The 15,232-nt window shown below is 33.5% G+C and overlaps 2 protein-coding genes across 2 annotated transcripts; both read left to right on the forward strand.

Moving 5' to 3' along the window:
• Positions 1-1,153: 1,153 nt before the first annotated feature.
• On the forward strand, positions 1,154-2,127 carry LOC108771387 (uncharacterized). The gene is made up of 2 exons (XM_018536660.1): positions 1,154-1,426; positions 1,630-2,127. Exons 1-2 carry the CDS (start codon positions 1,154-1,156, stop codon positions 2,125-2,127), a joined length of 771 nt encoding a protein of 256 aa, XP_018392162.1.
• Positions 2,128-5,636: 3,509 nt separating this feature from the next.
• LOC108771421 (uncharacterized) lies at positions 5,637-8,766 on the forward strand. The gene is made up of 4 exons (XM_018536701.1): positions 5,637-5,704; positions 7,000-7,280; positions 7,663-7,758; positions 8,286-8,766. Exons 1-4 carry the CDS (start codon positions 5,662-5,664, stop codon positions 8,664-8,666), a joined length of 801 nt encoding a protein of 266 aa, XP_018392203.1. The 5' UTR covers positions 5,637-5,661; the 3' UTR covers positions 8,667-8,766.
• The last annotated feature ends 6,466 nt before the right edge of the window (positions 8,767-15,232 follow it).

Below are 15,232 nucleotides of genomic sequence, written 5' to 3' on the forward strand. Positions count from 1 at the left end.
AAAAAAATGCAAAAGTACATTTTTAAATTGATTTTAAAAAAGTAACGGAAAAGTAACGAAAAGTTATTTTTCAAGTAACGGTAACTGTAACGAGTTACTTTTAAAAAGCGATAACTGTAACTGTAACTAGTTACATTTTTTACTCGGTAACGAGTAACTGTAACTAGTTACTTTTAAAAAGTAACTTTCCCTTCCCTGATATTTTCATATCTCTAAAAATAGCGGAGATATTCAAGGTGGACAGAGTTATTGCCCCACCCTGTATATATTTTTATTTTAAGCAATTGTTTTTGAGATGGGTTTAAGTATGTGTAACTATATATATATATATATATATATAATTACAGATTACATAGACGGTCACATGTTTATAAATCATGCATGGGAAGTTTAACAAGCGTGCACTTCAGCATTTAAACGTAATTTTGCGTTTAAACATAGTCCGTAATTGGCCGCATTTAAGCCCTCATATTTCAATAAGTTGCTTTAAAAATATACACATAATTTTTTTCCTTCATTTTTTGTATGTACGTACATGTGATCAAGATTTATAATTACGTTCAACAATTTCACAATAATAATATGCGACAAAGTCTATTGAGTAAAAGATAACGTTTCATAATTAAAAAACTTAATTTTTCTAAAAAAAAATGTGATTAATCCTCCGTTTGCAATATTGTATTTTAAAGGCATAATACATTTTTTTATTATGAATTTTCTGGTAGATAAATTTAAATCTGTAAAAATTAAAATACAATTTAACTTTTATGCCTTGGAGAAATTAATTGTTCTACAGTTACATAAATTGAGTTGCAATAACGTGACCCATCATTTGGCGAGATCGTAAATGTATATATTTGATAGTTTACAATGTTTAGAAATTTCGTTTAGAATATATTAAATCAAAGAGAGGCTGTTGTACAATTTTAAATAATTGACTTAATGACGAGTAAAAATATGACTCATTTAAATTTTAATCTGCGCCTTCTTGTACCGAACCTGATTCCCATAAACTAGCCCTTTATTTTAATTTGTTTGAAGTATTTAAAGTTTTACTTCTTATTTATATTATTTTATTTTATTTTGAATTTATAAGTTTCTCGAAATGATCATGACAAAATTATACTTATTTTTCAGCAACACGCGCAAAAATATGTCCCACTATCGGCCTTGGGGCTCAACGGAGAACGGTCAGATAGAGTTCGAGTCCTTGTCGGATGAAACCCTAGAGGGTGCTCTCAATGTGTTAAGAAAAAGCTTCTTTCTCTACGAGAACATATGCAAGGCTGTGGAATTGATTTCCGAACCGGGAGCATCCAAGGAACTCGAAGAGCTCTGTTTGTATGCAGCTAAGGACGGCGTGAGTGTGGTAGCTATCGACATCGCTACTAACGAGGTTGTTGGCGTCGCGTTCAACAAAATTCAAGTGAGTGAACAATTTTCCGGTACAATGTTTTATACTCTTCGGGAAGTTTTAAATATTCAAAGTAGATTGTCTAGTATATTTCCGTAATAATGTAGTCTCGCAATAACGTTCAGCTTTGCAACGCACGATTACTGATATACCCTAATAAGTTCATCTTGATTCTCAAATTTTAAGCTTCTTTGTGGCTACTTTCAATTTATCAGGTGCCCTCCAGTAACTCAGAGAAAAGCTACTTCGAGTGCTTCAGTGAAAATTGTCGATACAAATCATCCAAGGCTCTGATAGACTTGATGATAGATGTGGATTCGAGGATAGATCTCTTCAAGCACTACAATGTCAACTGCATTCTCGAGATCATGTTCCTGGCAACTTTGCCCAATTATGGGAAACGAAGAATAGGCGAAATGTTGGTCGCCTCATCATTAGAGCTCGGTAACGAGTTGAGACGTGGCAAAAACGTGAGGATACCCATCATGATACAAGGCAGCAATGAAGTGACAAATGCTAACGTAGTGCCGGCCTTGGCTTCCGCTATCATGTCGTCTGATTATTCCTATCGAATTGCTATGAAATTGCATTTTGACCAACTGTTGGTAGCTTCATTCGATGAGTTTGAGTACAACGGAAAGAAATACAGTGAACTATTAAATAGCCAGGTACATCGACAATGTGTTTTGGTAGCTAAGAGACTCTCTCTCTAATGCAGACAATAATTGCGTCAGTAGTTTTATGGTCAGAAAATTAATAATTCCAAAATTTAATTAGATTTAGGAGTAATATACAATAGAAGTCTCAATAATTTAATTTTGTTCCATAAATCGATACCGTATTAAGATCATTTATTGATTCATCCAAATAAATTAGAAATAATAATAGATATTACAATATAATAAGCATAAATTTATATGAACAGCTTCAATCTTGTTTAACAGCATCATTATAACTCACGAAAAACAGCTTGACCGAATAAATGAAGACCATAAGAAATTTAATTTTTTGAGAAAAAAGTACGAGGGCAAGTCAATAAGTTCTTAAAAAATCTGTGAGAGGTCACTCGCAGTGTCATGTCACATTACTTTTTGACAAGTAGCATCTTTCAGCTGATTACTGTCAAATTTTGAACGGAATTCATCGAGAGGTTTCATTTCTGTAGACGATTAAAGCGAACAACCTTTGTATTTTTTGCAAAATGGAAAAAAACGAGTTTTGTGGAGTGATCAAACATCTACATATGAAAGGTTTAAATCAAAGCCGAGTTGGATAATGTTCATAGCACTGCACCAGCGTTTGCGATTGTATACAATTGGGTGAATAAATTTAACTTAAATGTGGTCGTACATCTACATGAGATGCATCTCGTGTGGGACGTCCAATTGAGGCTGCTATGCCAGAAATCATCGATGAAGTCCACGATATTGTTTAGACTTATCAACGAGTGAAAATGTGCGAGTTTGTTGAGGCCACAGGCACATCACAGTGATTTCAATTTTACACGAACAATTGGGTATGAAAAAGCTATCGGCAAGATGGGTAACGCTCACTGTGAACCATAAGCGCGACCGTGTGACGATTTCAAAACAATGTTTTGAGATGTTTCCATGTAATCCAAATGAATTTCTGCATCGATTCATTACCGTGGACGAACTATGGATCCATTACTTCACACCCGAGACGAAGCAACAGTCAAAATAATGGACTTCACCGGGTGAACCAGCTCTGAAGAAGGCAAATACCGTGAAGTTCGCCGGAAAGGTGATGCTCACATTTTTTTGAGATACATGCAGTATAATTCATATTGATTATATCTTCCGTCGAAGCAAACGATCAATGGCGATTACCACGCAGCCTTATTGGACCGTTTCAACATTTTAAAGAAAAAAAGTCTTTTGGTGAAGAAGAAAGTGCTCTTCCATCAAGACTATGTTTTTTTTTAAAAACTTATTGACTTACCCTCGTATGATTAATAATCGCAATTTTTAAAGAAATAGATTGATAGAAGTTTTGATAGAAAAAGATATTAGAAAAGTTTAATTTAAAAATACTTTTCTTCTGAAACAAATTGCAGGTAACCTTAAAAAGAAAAATAAATGGTTATATAGTTCGAGTTATGAACATCAATCGTATCTGTACGAAGTTGTTACGATTCATTAATTCGCGTAAAATCAATTTGATGATTTGTGTAATAATTAAATAAAATAATTCTATTTTGAACTTTGCATTTTAATATAGTCAAGATATAGTCAGAATATAGACAGGATTATTCCAAGTTCGTAAAGTCTACATTCTATTTGTGGATGTATTTTCAATATTTTCTTATTGACCCGTAATTTTACGATATTATTTTAAAATAAAAGACGAAGAAAAAATAAATATAATATTATGTGAATTGGAGTGATCGAAAGGTTTGAAAATATTTTTATAAGAGGCTTTTAAGAGAAAAGTAATTTTGTCTGATAATTGATTTATTCATATTATGTTCTATTTCATAAGCAATAATAGCGTTTAATTTAACAAAAAAAAACATAAGTTTCACAAAATGGAATTATATACATTATATATATAATATTTATACACACACACACACATATGATATTAAATGACACAAAAATAATATTATATGCGATCGAAATATGTCGATGTTACATATAATTGTATCACAGTGGAAAGATAAAAAAATTGACGCGTTCTTAGAATAGTAATACATGAATAGAATTAGGATAATGCTTGATAGACATGAAATATAGAGGAACGTAATCAGATACGGGAAAGAATATATTGGATTTGTAGATTTTATTCACGTGCGACAATAATGACGAAAAATTGATTGTATCCTACATTATATAATATATTATATAAAACTTGTTATTTACATGTATTATCATGTTATATATAACGTCAATTTTATATAATCAGATATTTAACAAAATATTTGAATATAAATATGTTAGAATAATTTTCTCAGCAATGAATAATTCTACAGCGCTTCCGTTTCTTCTATTTCTCTGACCGAATAGCAATTAAACAATTAAATTTATTAAACCAATTAATTGTTTGTGTATTTAATAAATTAATGTATATTTATATCGTATATTGTTTTATTAAAACTTCCATTTAAAATCCATTTAAATAATTTACGCCACTCTAAAGTTTTGCATCCTATTTTATGCGATAGAAAAGAATTATAAAAGTCAGAATATGATTGTATGTCACACACACAGATGTGTAGGTAAGTATATTAATAAAATAAAATTTTGTATCTGTAAGATGATTATATGAATACTATGTCATTTCATTGAATAAATGACATTTCCGAAACACCGGATATGAAACATGTATCATATATCGTCTCACTTAAAGGAAGGTCGTTGAAAGAATCTTCCCGGAGTCTTAATCTTGTCAGGAATGAAAAGGACTCGCAGGATTTCAACGTATTAGGCTTGCGAGCGGCGAAAGTGAAGGAAGTCGCGAATAAACAGTCCTGGCATGGGCAAAGTAATTAGAAATACTGACGTTATTACTCACTAAAGAAGAATCGTGCAAATAAATTACTATAAAAATAAAGAAAGTAATAAAAAGCTATAAATATTTTATCAATACAAAGACATAATTATTGCTAAGTCAATAAATTTCAGATTTTGTTCTATATAAAAAAGATAATTATTATTAAAATAACAATAAATCTAAAAATAGAACAATAATAAATGTTCAGAATTTCCAGCATTAAAATATATCGTACTTAGATCAAAATATATGGTGTATAAAATTCTAGATAAAATTCTACCTCGATATCTAAATTATAGATCTAAAGCAAACTTTACGCACTCATGAAAATAAATTGCACAAATGCTGTAAGATTGTATAGCTATTTGTCTAAACAGTATATTATATGCAGTTATTAAGAGACTAAAAATCAAATCTATTTCACAGAAGTTTAATAAATTAAACATCGTATAATCATACCACGTATCTCACTTTCATTTTCGCGGAAAGAGATTTATCGGCGATAACACGCGAAATTTTCCTACGTATCCACTGTAGTAAAGTGATAGTAAGTAAGATAATGATAATGAGGAAGTCAACATGATGCTTTCCAGCGGCTTGGATAGCCCGGCTTACGTGAGATAGCCGATTATTATAATGACTGCGTGGGTACGATAGTGTCTGTAATCAAACGGGATGTGTATGTACGATGGGGAGCGACTCGCGATGCAGTTTTATCTTCTGGCGATACCCCGATGTCCCGTCAAACAGTAGACATCATTCGCGAATCTCGGCCCGGTAAGATCTTTCCTTCTTGCTTCAAAGTTTTACCCCGTTTACCATTTCTCCGCGTTTCAACCTACGATGACCTTTTTCTCCGTAGTCCTAGCATTAATATAAAAAATTTATATCAGATACAAAAAACGCGAGTGCTTGTAATCAAATCGCGAGTTGGAATAGTTTACAGAAAGTGTGATAGAACAGTGGAATACCGAAAATTCGCAGATATTTTTCTATAACTATTTTTTTGAATATTGTTCTTGTAACTTCTAATTTCTATCACTTGCAATTACCATTTAAAATATTTCGAATATAAGACTTCGTTTTATTCAAGCTTGTGCAATAATTTATACTATAAAGTTTTTCGCTTGATAAAATATTTAAGATTTCAGAATTTGCCTCTTTCTTAATCGTAGTTAGGCAGTAGTCACAAGTCGATCGTAAGTTTATTGTGACAGCCTATATAATGCATTAATTTTAAAATTTACGCTTCATTATGAATCGAAACAAAAGTTCATAACTATGAATTTTAAAACTTAAGCAGCACAGCGATAACTTTAAACAAAATTTAAATAAAAAGGGTTTTAAAGCTTACAATCTTTACTTTCGAACTATTAAGTATTGCGTCTTATAAGTTTCTAATTTTTGCATAAAAAGTTTGGTAATTTTTACATGAAGAAAAAACGAGTTGGATAAAATGGGAAATTTTCTTCTCACTTTGTAGGCTTTTTTAAAAATGAGAAAAATGTAGGTATATACATACGCTAAGTAAATCGTGTTGTGCTCTCAGTTGCCTCTGATCTTTCAATTTATTAATTTTTTAATCATTGAGAGCCTACGAATAATTTGTTAAATCTCTTTTAATTTGTAAAACTTGAAGTTTTCTTTATAAAATCATTTTTTAAGAATGTTAATCTAAATTTTTTTTATTATGTTATCGTGAATTAAATAAAAGGACTTTTGGTTCTTATTGCTTGCAAAACTCTGTTAAAAATCATCGTATTGCAATTAACAAAAAAAAAAGCAGATTCTTAAAGCTAAAATTTTGCTCTATCAATTCCAAATGATATAATTGTCAATATTTGTTAAAACGTGTATACATGACACAAATGAAGTAGAGCTTTTGTTCCAACTCAATCAGAATCAAGATACGGAGCATTAGGAAACAACAAGGATCTCCCTCTCTTGCTTTCCCATTGAACTGGATACGGCACTTAATTAAAAAAAAAATATAGAACGGGATGCGCAAGACAGGCGTGATAAACTTGCGCGTGTATCGATTAGTTATAGTGATGCAGTAGTGTTTCTTTCAGGCGAATCTCTGCGACGCATCATGTCCGTCTGTCTCGGCACCGATCGCTCAGGCGCCATCGAATTCAGGCTGCTTAGTAAGGATAGAATCGAGGATGCTCTGATCGTACAGCAGCATTCCATGCGGCACGAGTGCATCGCGATCGGCATGGGTATGTACGAGGATCCCGGAGCTGCCGAAGAGATGCAATTGGTCTTCAGGGAGGTCATTAAAGACGGATGCACGGTGATAGCGGTTGATCGATCGGATCGCGTTGTCGCCGTGGCGTTCAACAAGTTACATGCAAGTATAAAAAGCGCCGTCCTAAATACAGCCATACATAATCGATATAAGTATGATTTTATTTCTGACACGTCGTATAGATTTTATCGTCGACCGCCGTCTGATAAATAATTAATTCGTCGCGACTCGTACGACTTTAGCGATTTAGCAACTGCGCTGAATTAATTTGATAGTAAATTGACGTCTTCTCTCAGTTATCATAAACGATCGCAATATCGTCAGGGAAAAGTGTTTTTAAAGATAATTAGATAAAGAAGATATCGCGTGTTCCATCATGTTCGAGTACAGCGAGTATTGAAATAAAGATAATTTGTCAAAGTGAAGGAAAATTAATTTTGTTTTTATTTCGCTGATTTTTGAAATATCCATCTACATTTAACAGACATCTCCCCAGCCAGAAGAGGATGCCTTTGCAGTTTTTGTAGAAAGTAACATCAAGCATCGCTCGTGTCGGGATCTGATTGAGTTCATCGATGGCGTAAGTCCGTGATTTATAACATATTTTAAACACGCTGCAATCAACAATGTCAATACGAGTGCTCTAGTTTCCTTTGAGATCTTATAATTCTTTCGCAAATAACGATAAACTTCATATCGCGATCATTTCTGCACGTATTATTAAATTAATCTCCAGAAAGCCATCTATATGCCCCGTTTTTGTACATATAATTTCTAATGCTTAGCTTTTTATCTTTATCAGTTAAATTTAGCATAATGGAATTTGTTCTAATTTAGTAATATTGATTTAATAATCTTAAAATATGTTGAACTTATTAGAATTCAAAATATATATAGACTAAATTTGTGTATTGCTTGTGATGAATTTATGATAGATTTGCGAATATATGAAAATTTTTGAAATACTTAGAACAAAAATAATCAATATTTGAACACAGTATATATATTTTCTGTATGTAATCTCCTAATCTAAGAAATGCATGTAGCAGATTCTATTAAGCTTATCGCTTACTAAAAGTGCTGAATCATGTTGAATTTCATTATCAGATAGAATCGCAAGTAGACATCTTCGAGAAGTACAACGCGCGGGGTGCCACGGAAATCTTCTACATAGGCACGGATCCGAAATGTCAGGCGCGCGGTATCGGCTGGCAGATCACAGAGAAAAGTCTCGAGGTCGCGCGGGGTTTGCGCACCAGGAAGCTGAAGCAGATCTGTGTAGCCGACAAAATCGTCAATGAGCACGTACGACCGGAGGTGGCTTTTGCCGTCGCCGCCTCAACGTACAGCCAACGAATCATGGAGAAGCTGAACTTTGAGACGCTTAACGAGGTACGATACGAAGATTACGTACGCGGTGGTAAAAAGATGTCCGACAGAATAGGCAACGTGCACAAAACAGCAAAATTAACCGCCCGCAAGCTCTGACGACGTCGGCTTTGATCCTGGATTTGCATAAGTTTTAAGCAAAGTCACTAATTTTTATATCAAAATAAAGGAATTAATAATTTAAAATTTATTCAAAAGAGCGAGAAAAATTTTAAGTATTTGTACATAGATTATATGTTGCGGAAGAATAATTCGCAGCATGCTTTAATACCGTTAATATAAAAACAGTAAAGTTAGTTACATGAGCGTGTTAATCAAATTAAAGTTAGGCTAAAAGTTAAAATGTAGCTGTTAACAGATGAATATATCGTAGATTATAAAATATTTATATACACAAAGAAACTTGTGTAATGAAAGTAAATATTGTAGATTATAAAATATATACACCTATTAATCGGGGTTATGTATTTACTACTAAGTATCTTCGTAAATTGTTAAAAAAGTATTAAAAAAAAATTATGGTAAATGTTCAAAAACTCTAAAAAAATCGTGGTTTTTCTCAATAATAAACAAAATTAGTTATAAAAACACATGTATACTATGTTTTAAGAAGGGACTTGTGATTTTTGTGAAAAAAGATTCTATTTAAAAAACAAATAAAACAGTTTATATTTTGAAGTATTGATGTAAAATTCCTTAGCCTTCTACATTATCATTTATATTTGCCATGAATCGGAGTAAAACGTTCAAAAAATGAAAAAAATGCGTGACCAGTCCATCTCCCTCCTGCCATGACATTTCATAAGTTAGCGGACCAAAGTGAGCAGAATCAAAGTTTTTCATTGTTACTTGTATTTATTTCGTAAGTAATGGATTCAAAACTAGGATATTTTGAGAGCAACAAATTTTTGTTATTTTTAAGTAGACCGACTTTGTTACACACTTTTATTTATGATTGTGCAACTTCACGAAATATCAGTAAGACCGTTTTTTGGAGTACAGGTTTGAAAAGTAGAGATTTCAAGCTTTAAAATGCTTTTTTAAACATCTCGATACGATGATTTTTTACGAAGTTATTCTATCTCAAAGTTTGCCTATTTTTTCAGGGTGGAACAAGTGATCCTTTAATTTTGTTGAAAAGTGTATTTTATTCCCTCTATTTCTTAATCTTATTAATTCAATGTGTATCCACCTCCCTCGTTTTTAACTATATTTTATCGATGTGCATTTTCTATTATATACTACCTTCTATTATTATATTTTCTTTCTATTCTAAGATTTTCTTTAATTTTTTCTATTTAATCATGTAAGAATACCATGAGTCAATTTAAATAACAACTGTATATGATATAAATCAATATACTTTAATCTTCTATGGTTTTACTTAATCTCTCAACTTATACGTTCCGTTATATGTTCATATTTTTAAAAAATTATAAATTTTTATATTTTTAACAAATAAACATAAAATTCATCAATCTTTATGTGCTCGGTTTTAATATTAATAAAAAAATATTAAATAATCAATATAATCAGTGAATTAATAATCTTATTCTATATTATATTCTCATGATATTCTCAATTTCTTGAAAACTTTCGCTTTCATACATTTAAAGTGTATATATATGCATTCGAACGTATCTTCGTATGCACATAAATTTACCATATACGCACAATTATATTCAGCAATAAAGAGGGATCCAAGATTAAGTTTATCCTAAACTTTTAAAACTTATCCATTTTAAGGTAATGGATGTATAGATGTATGTTCTCAACCATTAAATTTGTATATTACTATTATTGAATTTATATATACATATATCTAGGTATACATAATATATTAATAAAATTACATCCATTACCTCAATAAGAACGTTGATTTATCACTCATCGATCCGATGCGCAACAGCGGAGTTACATCTGCAACGTCGCTACGATGATTTTGTAACAAAAAAATATATAATCCAAATTAAAACATAATTATAAATTTTATAAAAGGACCTTAAGAACATTATTATAAAATTTCAAATTTTAAAGCAATCCTTTTTTTAAAATTAAATAGTATTTTTAAATTATTGTAAGGTATAAAACGATTTAAGAATAAATTGAGCAAAGATATCGATTTTACATAAGTAAAAAATAATATTTACCGCAAGGTTGCTCCACAGGTGCCCGATGCCTCTCCCGGTCCTCCTCCTCCTCTCAGATTTGGGTTGACATCCTCTCGCACTGGTCATTCGCGTAAAACACTCGCGAATACTATACTACAATCGCGCGCGGACTATAATTTTTTCAAAATCTTACGCGCGACACTGTCGTTTTCCGGGTTTACAAAACCCACGATAGGAAATTTCCATTTCGGTCGGTGGAATCAACACCACACGTCGACGAGTACTGCGAAACACACGGTGACTGCTGTGAACAAGGGTTAAGCCCCACACGATAGAAGACGTAATCGATCGTATCGAGTTCATCACTTCTGATTTAAGCAAAATCACGTTTAAAATTGACTCAGCCATACGCCCTAACTATCATTTCATCGTGGACACAAAAGGTGCTGTACCTCGTGCGATACAACGAAGCTAGTATAGACATGACGAGCGCCTCTTGATTTATTAACAAGAGAAAAGTTGGTATCGGCGATTGCCGATTCTAACAATCTAGACAGTATCGGAAATAGGATCCAACCCCTCGTCCCGAGCAGACCATAAAGATCAACAGCTAGGCTCTGACCAAGTCAGATTGGGGAGATATACACCTAGCATGGTCGAAAAAAATCGATTTTTTTTTGCATTTTTTTTTTTTTTTGAAGCTTGAGGTCTCAAGAATATCTGGTGAAAATTGCAAGTCAATATCTCGATAAATAACGAAGTTACAGCCGAGAGAGTGAACCGTCTCCGAGAGCGCACCGTGCCGCCTGTTTTGCGGCCGAGTCGAGAGGCAGGTAGCGGCAAGCGACCCTTCGAAGAGAGCGTGGCTAGACCTGTTTTATGATTCTGTTGTGTTTTCGGGCGTGCTCGGGTCCAGGTATAACGGAAATATCACACGACCGTTATTCTTTGCCAGAAATTGGACGCATTTCGTCAGTAGCTTGCCGTTCGTGCGTTACAGTGAGTTTTCGTCTGTGAATAAATATTCTGAGGAAAATGGATAACAGATATAAAGGTTCTCGGGAAGCTCATCGATCCGGATCTTTTCGCAAAGATCGAAGCAAGAAGAAAATACCGCCCAAAAATCGATATACTGCCGAAAAAGTAGAACTTTCCGACGAGAATATTAGTTCCAGTGCCAAAAAATTGAAGACTGATCGTGAGACATCCGCACCAGAAGATCCAAACATCGGGTATCGAATTTTGAATTTTCTGACAGTGTTTTCTGCCAATATCGGAATGTGTAAAATGCAAAAAGTGTGGTAGTGATGTTCGATTCTCAATGGAAAGCACTCGAGGGCTCGGTTTTAAAATTGTAGTTTCGTGTTCATCGTGCAAACCGACTTTCATTCCTTCGTGCCCGTACATCAAGACAGCTTACGAAATAAATACACGATTCTTTTTTGTTATGCGTTTATTGGGGATTGGTTTGCGTGGAGCTATGAAATTTTGTGGCCTCATGGATTTACCGCCTCCGGTTCAACAAACGACGTATGATATGATAATTGACAACATTCATTCTGCTGCTTCAAGTATTGTTCAATTGGTGTTAAAACAAGCTGTAAAAGAAGAACAACAGGAAATAACAAAACAAAATTCGAGTGATGATATCAAAAAACTGACCGTTTCAGGAGATGGTACGTGGCGAAAACGTGGTTTTACCTCATTATATGGAGTTGCGGTTCTTATTGGTCAGTCGACAGGAAAAGTCGTTGATTTTATTGTAAAGTCTGCTTATTGTGCTGAATGTAACTATTGGAATAAACACGCCAATACCGAGCAATATCAGGAATGGAAATCTAATCACGAAGAAAATTGCCAGGCGAATCATGTCGTATCGGCAGGCAAAATGGAAGTAGACGCCATGAAGGAATTATTTTCAAGATCTGTCGAAAAGCATGGAGTTATGTACATTAATTACGTCGGGGATAGCGACTCTAAGACGTACACGGGATTAGTGAATGCGAAACCGTATGGTGATGAGATTGCGATTATAAAAAAAGAATGCGTGGGACACGTTCAAAAGCGAATGGGAACCCGTCTTCGCGAATGCAAGAAAAAAAATCCAGGAATCGGCGGTAAAAACAGATTGACGGCAAAGTTTGTAGACAAACTGAGCATTTACTATGGCTTAGCCATTCGGAGAAACAGTAACTCCAAGGATGACATGAAAAAAACGATATGGGCAACATTCTACCATTACGGCTCAACAGACAGCAAGCCTGAACATCATTTTTGTCCCGAAGGCCCCGAATCGTGGTGCAAGTGGCAACAAGCGAAAGCTAAAGGAGAACTGAGGAATTTCCATCACGATTATTTAGCATTGCCGAAAACAGTGTTAGATGCTATCAAACCAATTTACGAAGACCTCAGCAATGACAAATTGTTGGAACGCTGTGTTGGCGGATACACACAAAACAGCAATGAGAGCTTCAACCAACTTATTTGGCAGATAGCTCCAAAAATGATGCACAGCGAGGCCAAAATCGTTAACATTGCTGCATTTTTTGCAACATGCACGTTCAACAATGGTGTCACGTCATTGTTAGAAGTCATGAACGTGTTAGGAATATCGGTCGGATCGGGCGCGCATTTGTACGCTGCGCAAGAAGACGAAACTCGCATAGCGAAAGCCGAGCTGCAAGCGCAAGAACAGACGAAAGAAGGTCGAATACGGCGCCGACAACAAAATTTAGAAGACATGAACATTCCGTCGACCGTAGAAGACTCTTACACATGGGCCTGGTATCGATGATTCCATGTAAGTTGACAAATTTCATGATTTATTCATTCCCAAATTTTCAAACGCGTTCTTCTCGAAACCACGTTTTTTAAATCGGTACCCAAAATTTCTCGAAAACCAATGAAACCGATTGCCTTGAATTTTTTTGTGGTTATTCTATACATCAATATCTAATACTTGTCATAGGATTTTTTTTTTTTAGTTTTTGTTTTATAGGCAAAATAATAACTAATTTTTGGTCGAAAAATCGCTATATTATGTTCAAACGTCCGCCATTTTGTCATAAAGCGATATTTTCAAAATCGACTACGACAAGTACTAGATTATATAGTATCTAATTTAATAATTTTTTTGGTTTTTTTGTTTCAAATGATTTTTGAAGAAACGCCAGTGGGTACCGTTTACCCGGATTTTTTTTACGGCGCTCAGAAGATTATACAACAACCTCGTCAATTTTTTATTTTTTTTAATAAGAAAAATTGAACATATTCCTGAATGTGTATACTTTTAGATAAAAAAAACTCCTAAGACGAAATTTCAAATAGTTTTCCTTAAAAAAATTCACAAAAATGACCTTTTTTCCGGCTCCTAGGTGTATATCTCCCCTTAAAGCGATTCAAACTGGTAGATAAAGCAGAGAAATGAGCGTCCTGACTAGACGTATTTTTAATTGTATATCATCAGAGAGAGATATATCTTCATTTATGTTTGTGAAACTTTATAAAGTCTCCGTGAGACCACTTTTTCAAGTAGCGATCTGAAAAGTAGAGGTTTCAAGCTGTAAAATGCTTTTTAAAACATCTCGATAATCGTATGATTTTTGACGAAGTTATTCTATCTTGAAGTTTGCTTATTTTTGCACAGTGAAACAGGTGTTGCGTTAATTTTGTTACCCAGGGTATCTATTACTGAAAAGAAACCATGTTTTTTGAGAGAGTACCACTTGCGAACATTTATCAAAATTATTTTTACTAGTTCCAAACAGTATTTTTAAGAACAACATTTCTTTACTCATTTTATTTATATATATTGTAAAAAAATGTAAAAAGTTGCACGTACGAAAACTATTATTGCACACATTTTATTGTAAATTACTATATAATTTTTTTATCACGCGTACGCGTGACAAAAAATATTATGAGTAACTAGTGGGGGTATATTGTTTATAGCGCAGGACGGGCGCGAATACGCACTCGCTTCGCTCGTGCTTTCGCGCCCTTCGCGCCTTAACACTAACCTCCACGCGTTACACAATGTATTATTATACCTATAATTTTACAATCTTTTTTACAATGCACTAATTGTAACATTGACAAAAAAAATTTAAAGTTCGTTCATTGCTAGCTCATGTTGACAAAATTAATCATAATTAATAGGTTTTTCGGGGGAATATAGGAAAAAAGATATAACACGATTTTTTATATAAGTATATATATGTATATTAGCACACATTTAATATATCATATCCACGGCCGGAAATGCTTACAACGGCAACACCGCGAAGACGGCATCACAATTTTGAGCGAAGCTTCTCGTTTATATATATATTGTATATAGTATATATATATTACCTTCCACAAAATTATGCAACTTGACGCCTCATGCGTTATTAATAAATCTCAAGCAAAATATCAAACGACTAGTATATATTGAATTATCGCAATTATTGCAATTACGTCTAGGGGGATTATGATTACGTCTTCGACAAAGCCACAGAAGACGATAACAGTCATATACGAATAATACAATATTAACTTTCCGTGTTTTCCGCG

This window comes from Cyphomyrmex costatus, unplaced genomic scaffold (genome assembly GCF_001594065.2).
Source record: "Cyphomyrmex costatus isolate MS0001 unplaced genomic scaffold, Ccosl1.0 scaffold158, whole genome shotgun sequence".
In the NCBI taxonomy this organism is placed as follows: Eukaryota; Metazoa; Arthropoda; class Insecta; order Hymenoptera; family Formicidae; genus Cyphomyrmex; species Cyphomyrmex costatus.

Bases quoted from the DNA above. Each gene is read 5' to 3' on its own strand.
- LOC108771387 (XM_018536660.1), top strand. From the start codon at position 1,154: ATGTCCCACTATCGGCCTTGGGGCTCAACGGAGAACGGTCAGATAGAG. The intron at 1,427-1,629 runs GTGAGTGAACAA...TCAATTTATCAG, and splicing joins TCGCGTTCAACAAAATTCAA to GTGCCCTCCAGTAACTCAGA.
- LOC108771421 (XM_018536701.1), top strand. From the start codon at position 5,662: ATGTCCCGTCAAACAGTAGACATCATTCGCGAATCTCGGCCCG. The intron at 5,705-6,999 runs GTAAGATCTTTC...TGTTTCTTTCAG, and splicing joins CATTCGCGAATCTCGGCCCG to GCGAATCTCTGCGACGCATC. The intron at 7,759-8,285 runs GTAAGTCCGTGA...TTTCATTATCAG, and splicing joins TGATTGAGTTCATCGATGGC to ATAGAATCGCAAGTAGACAT.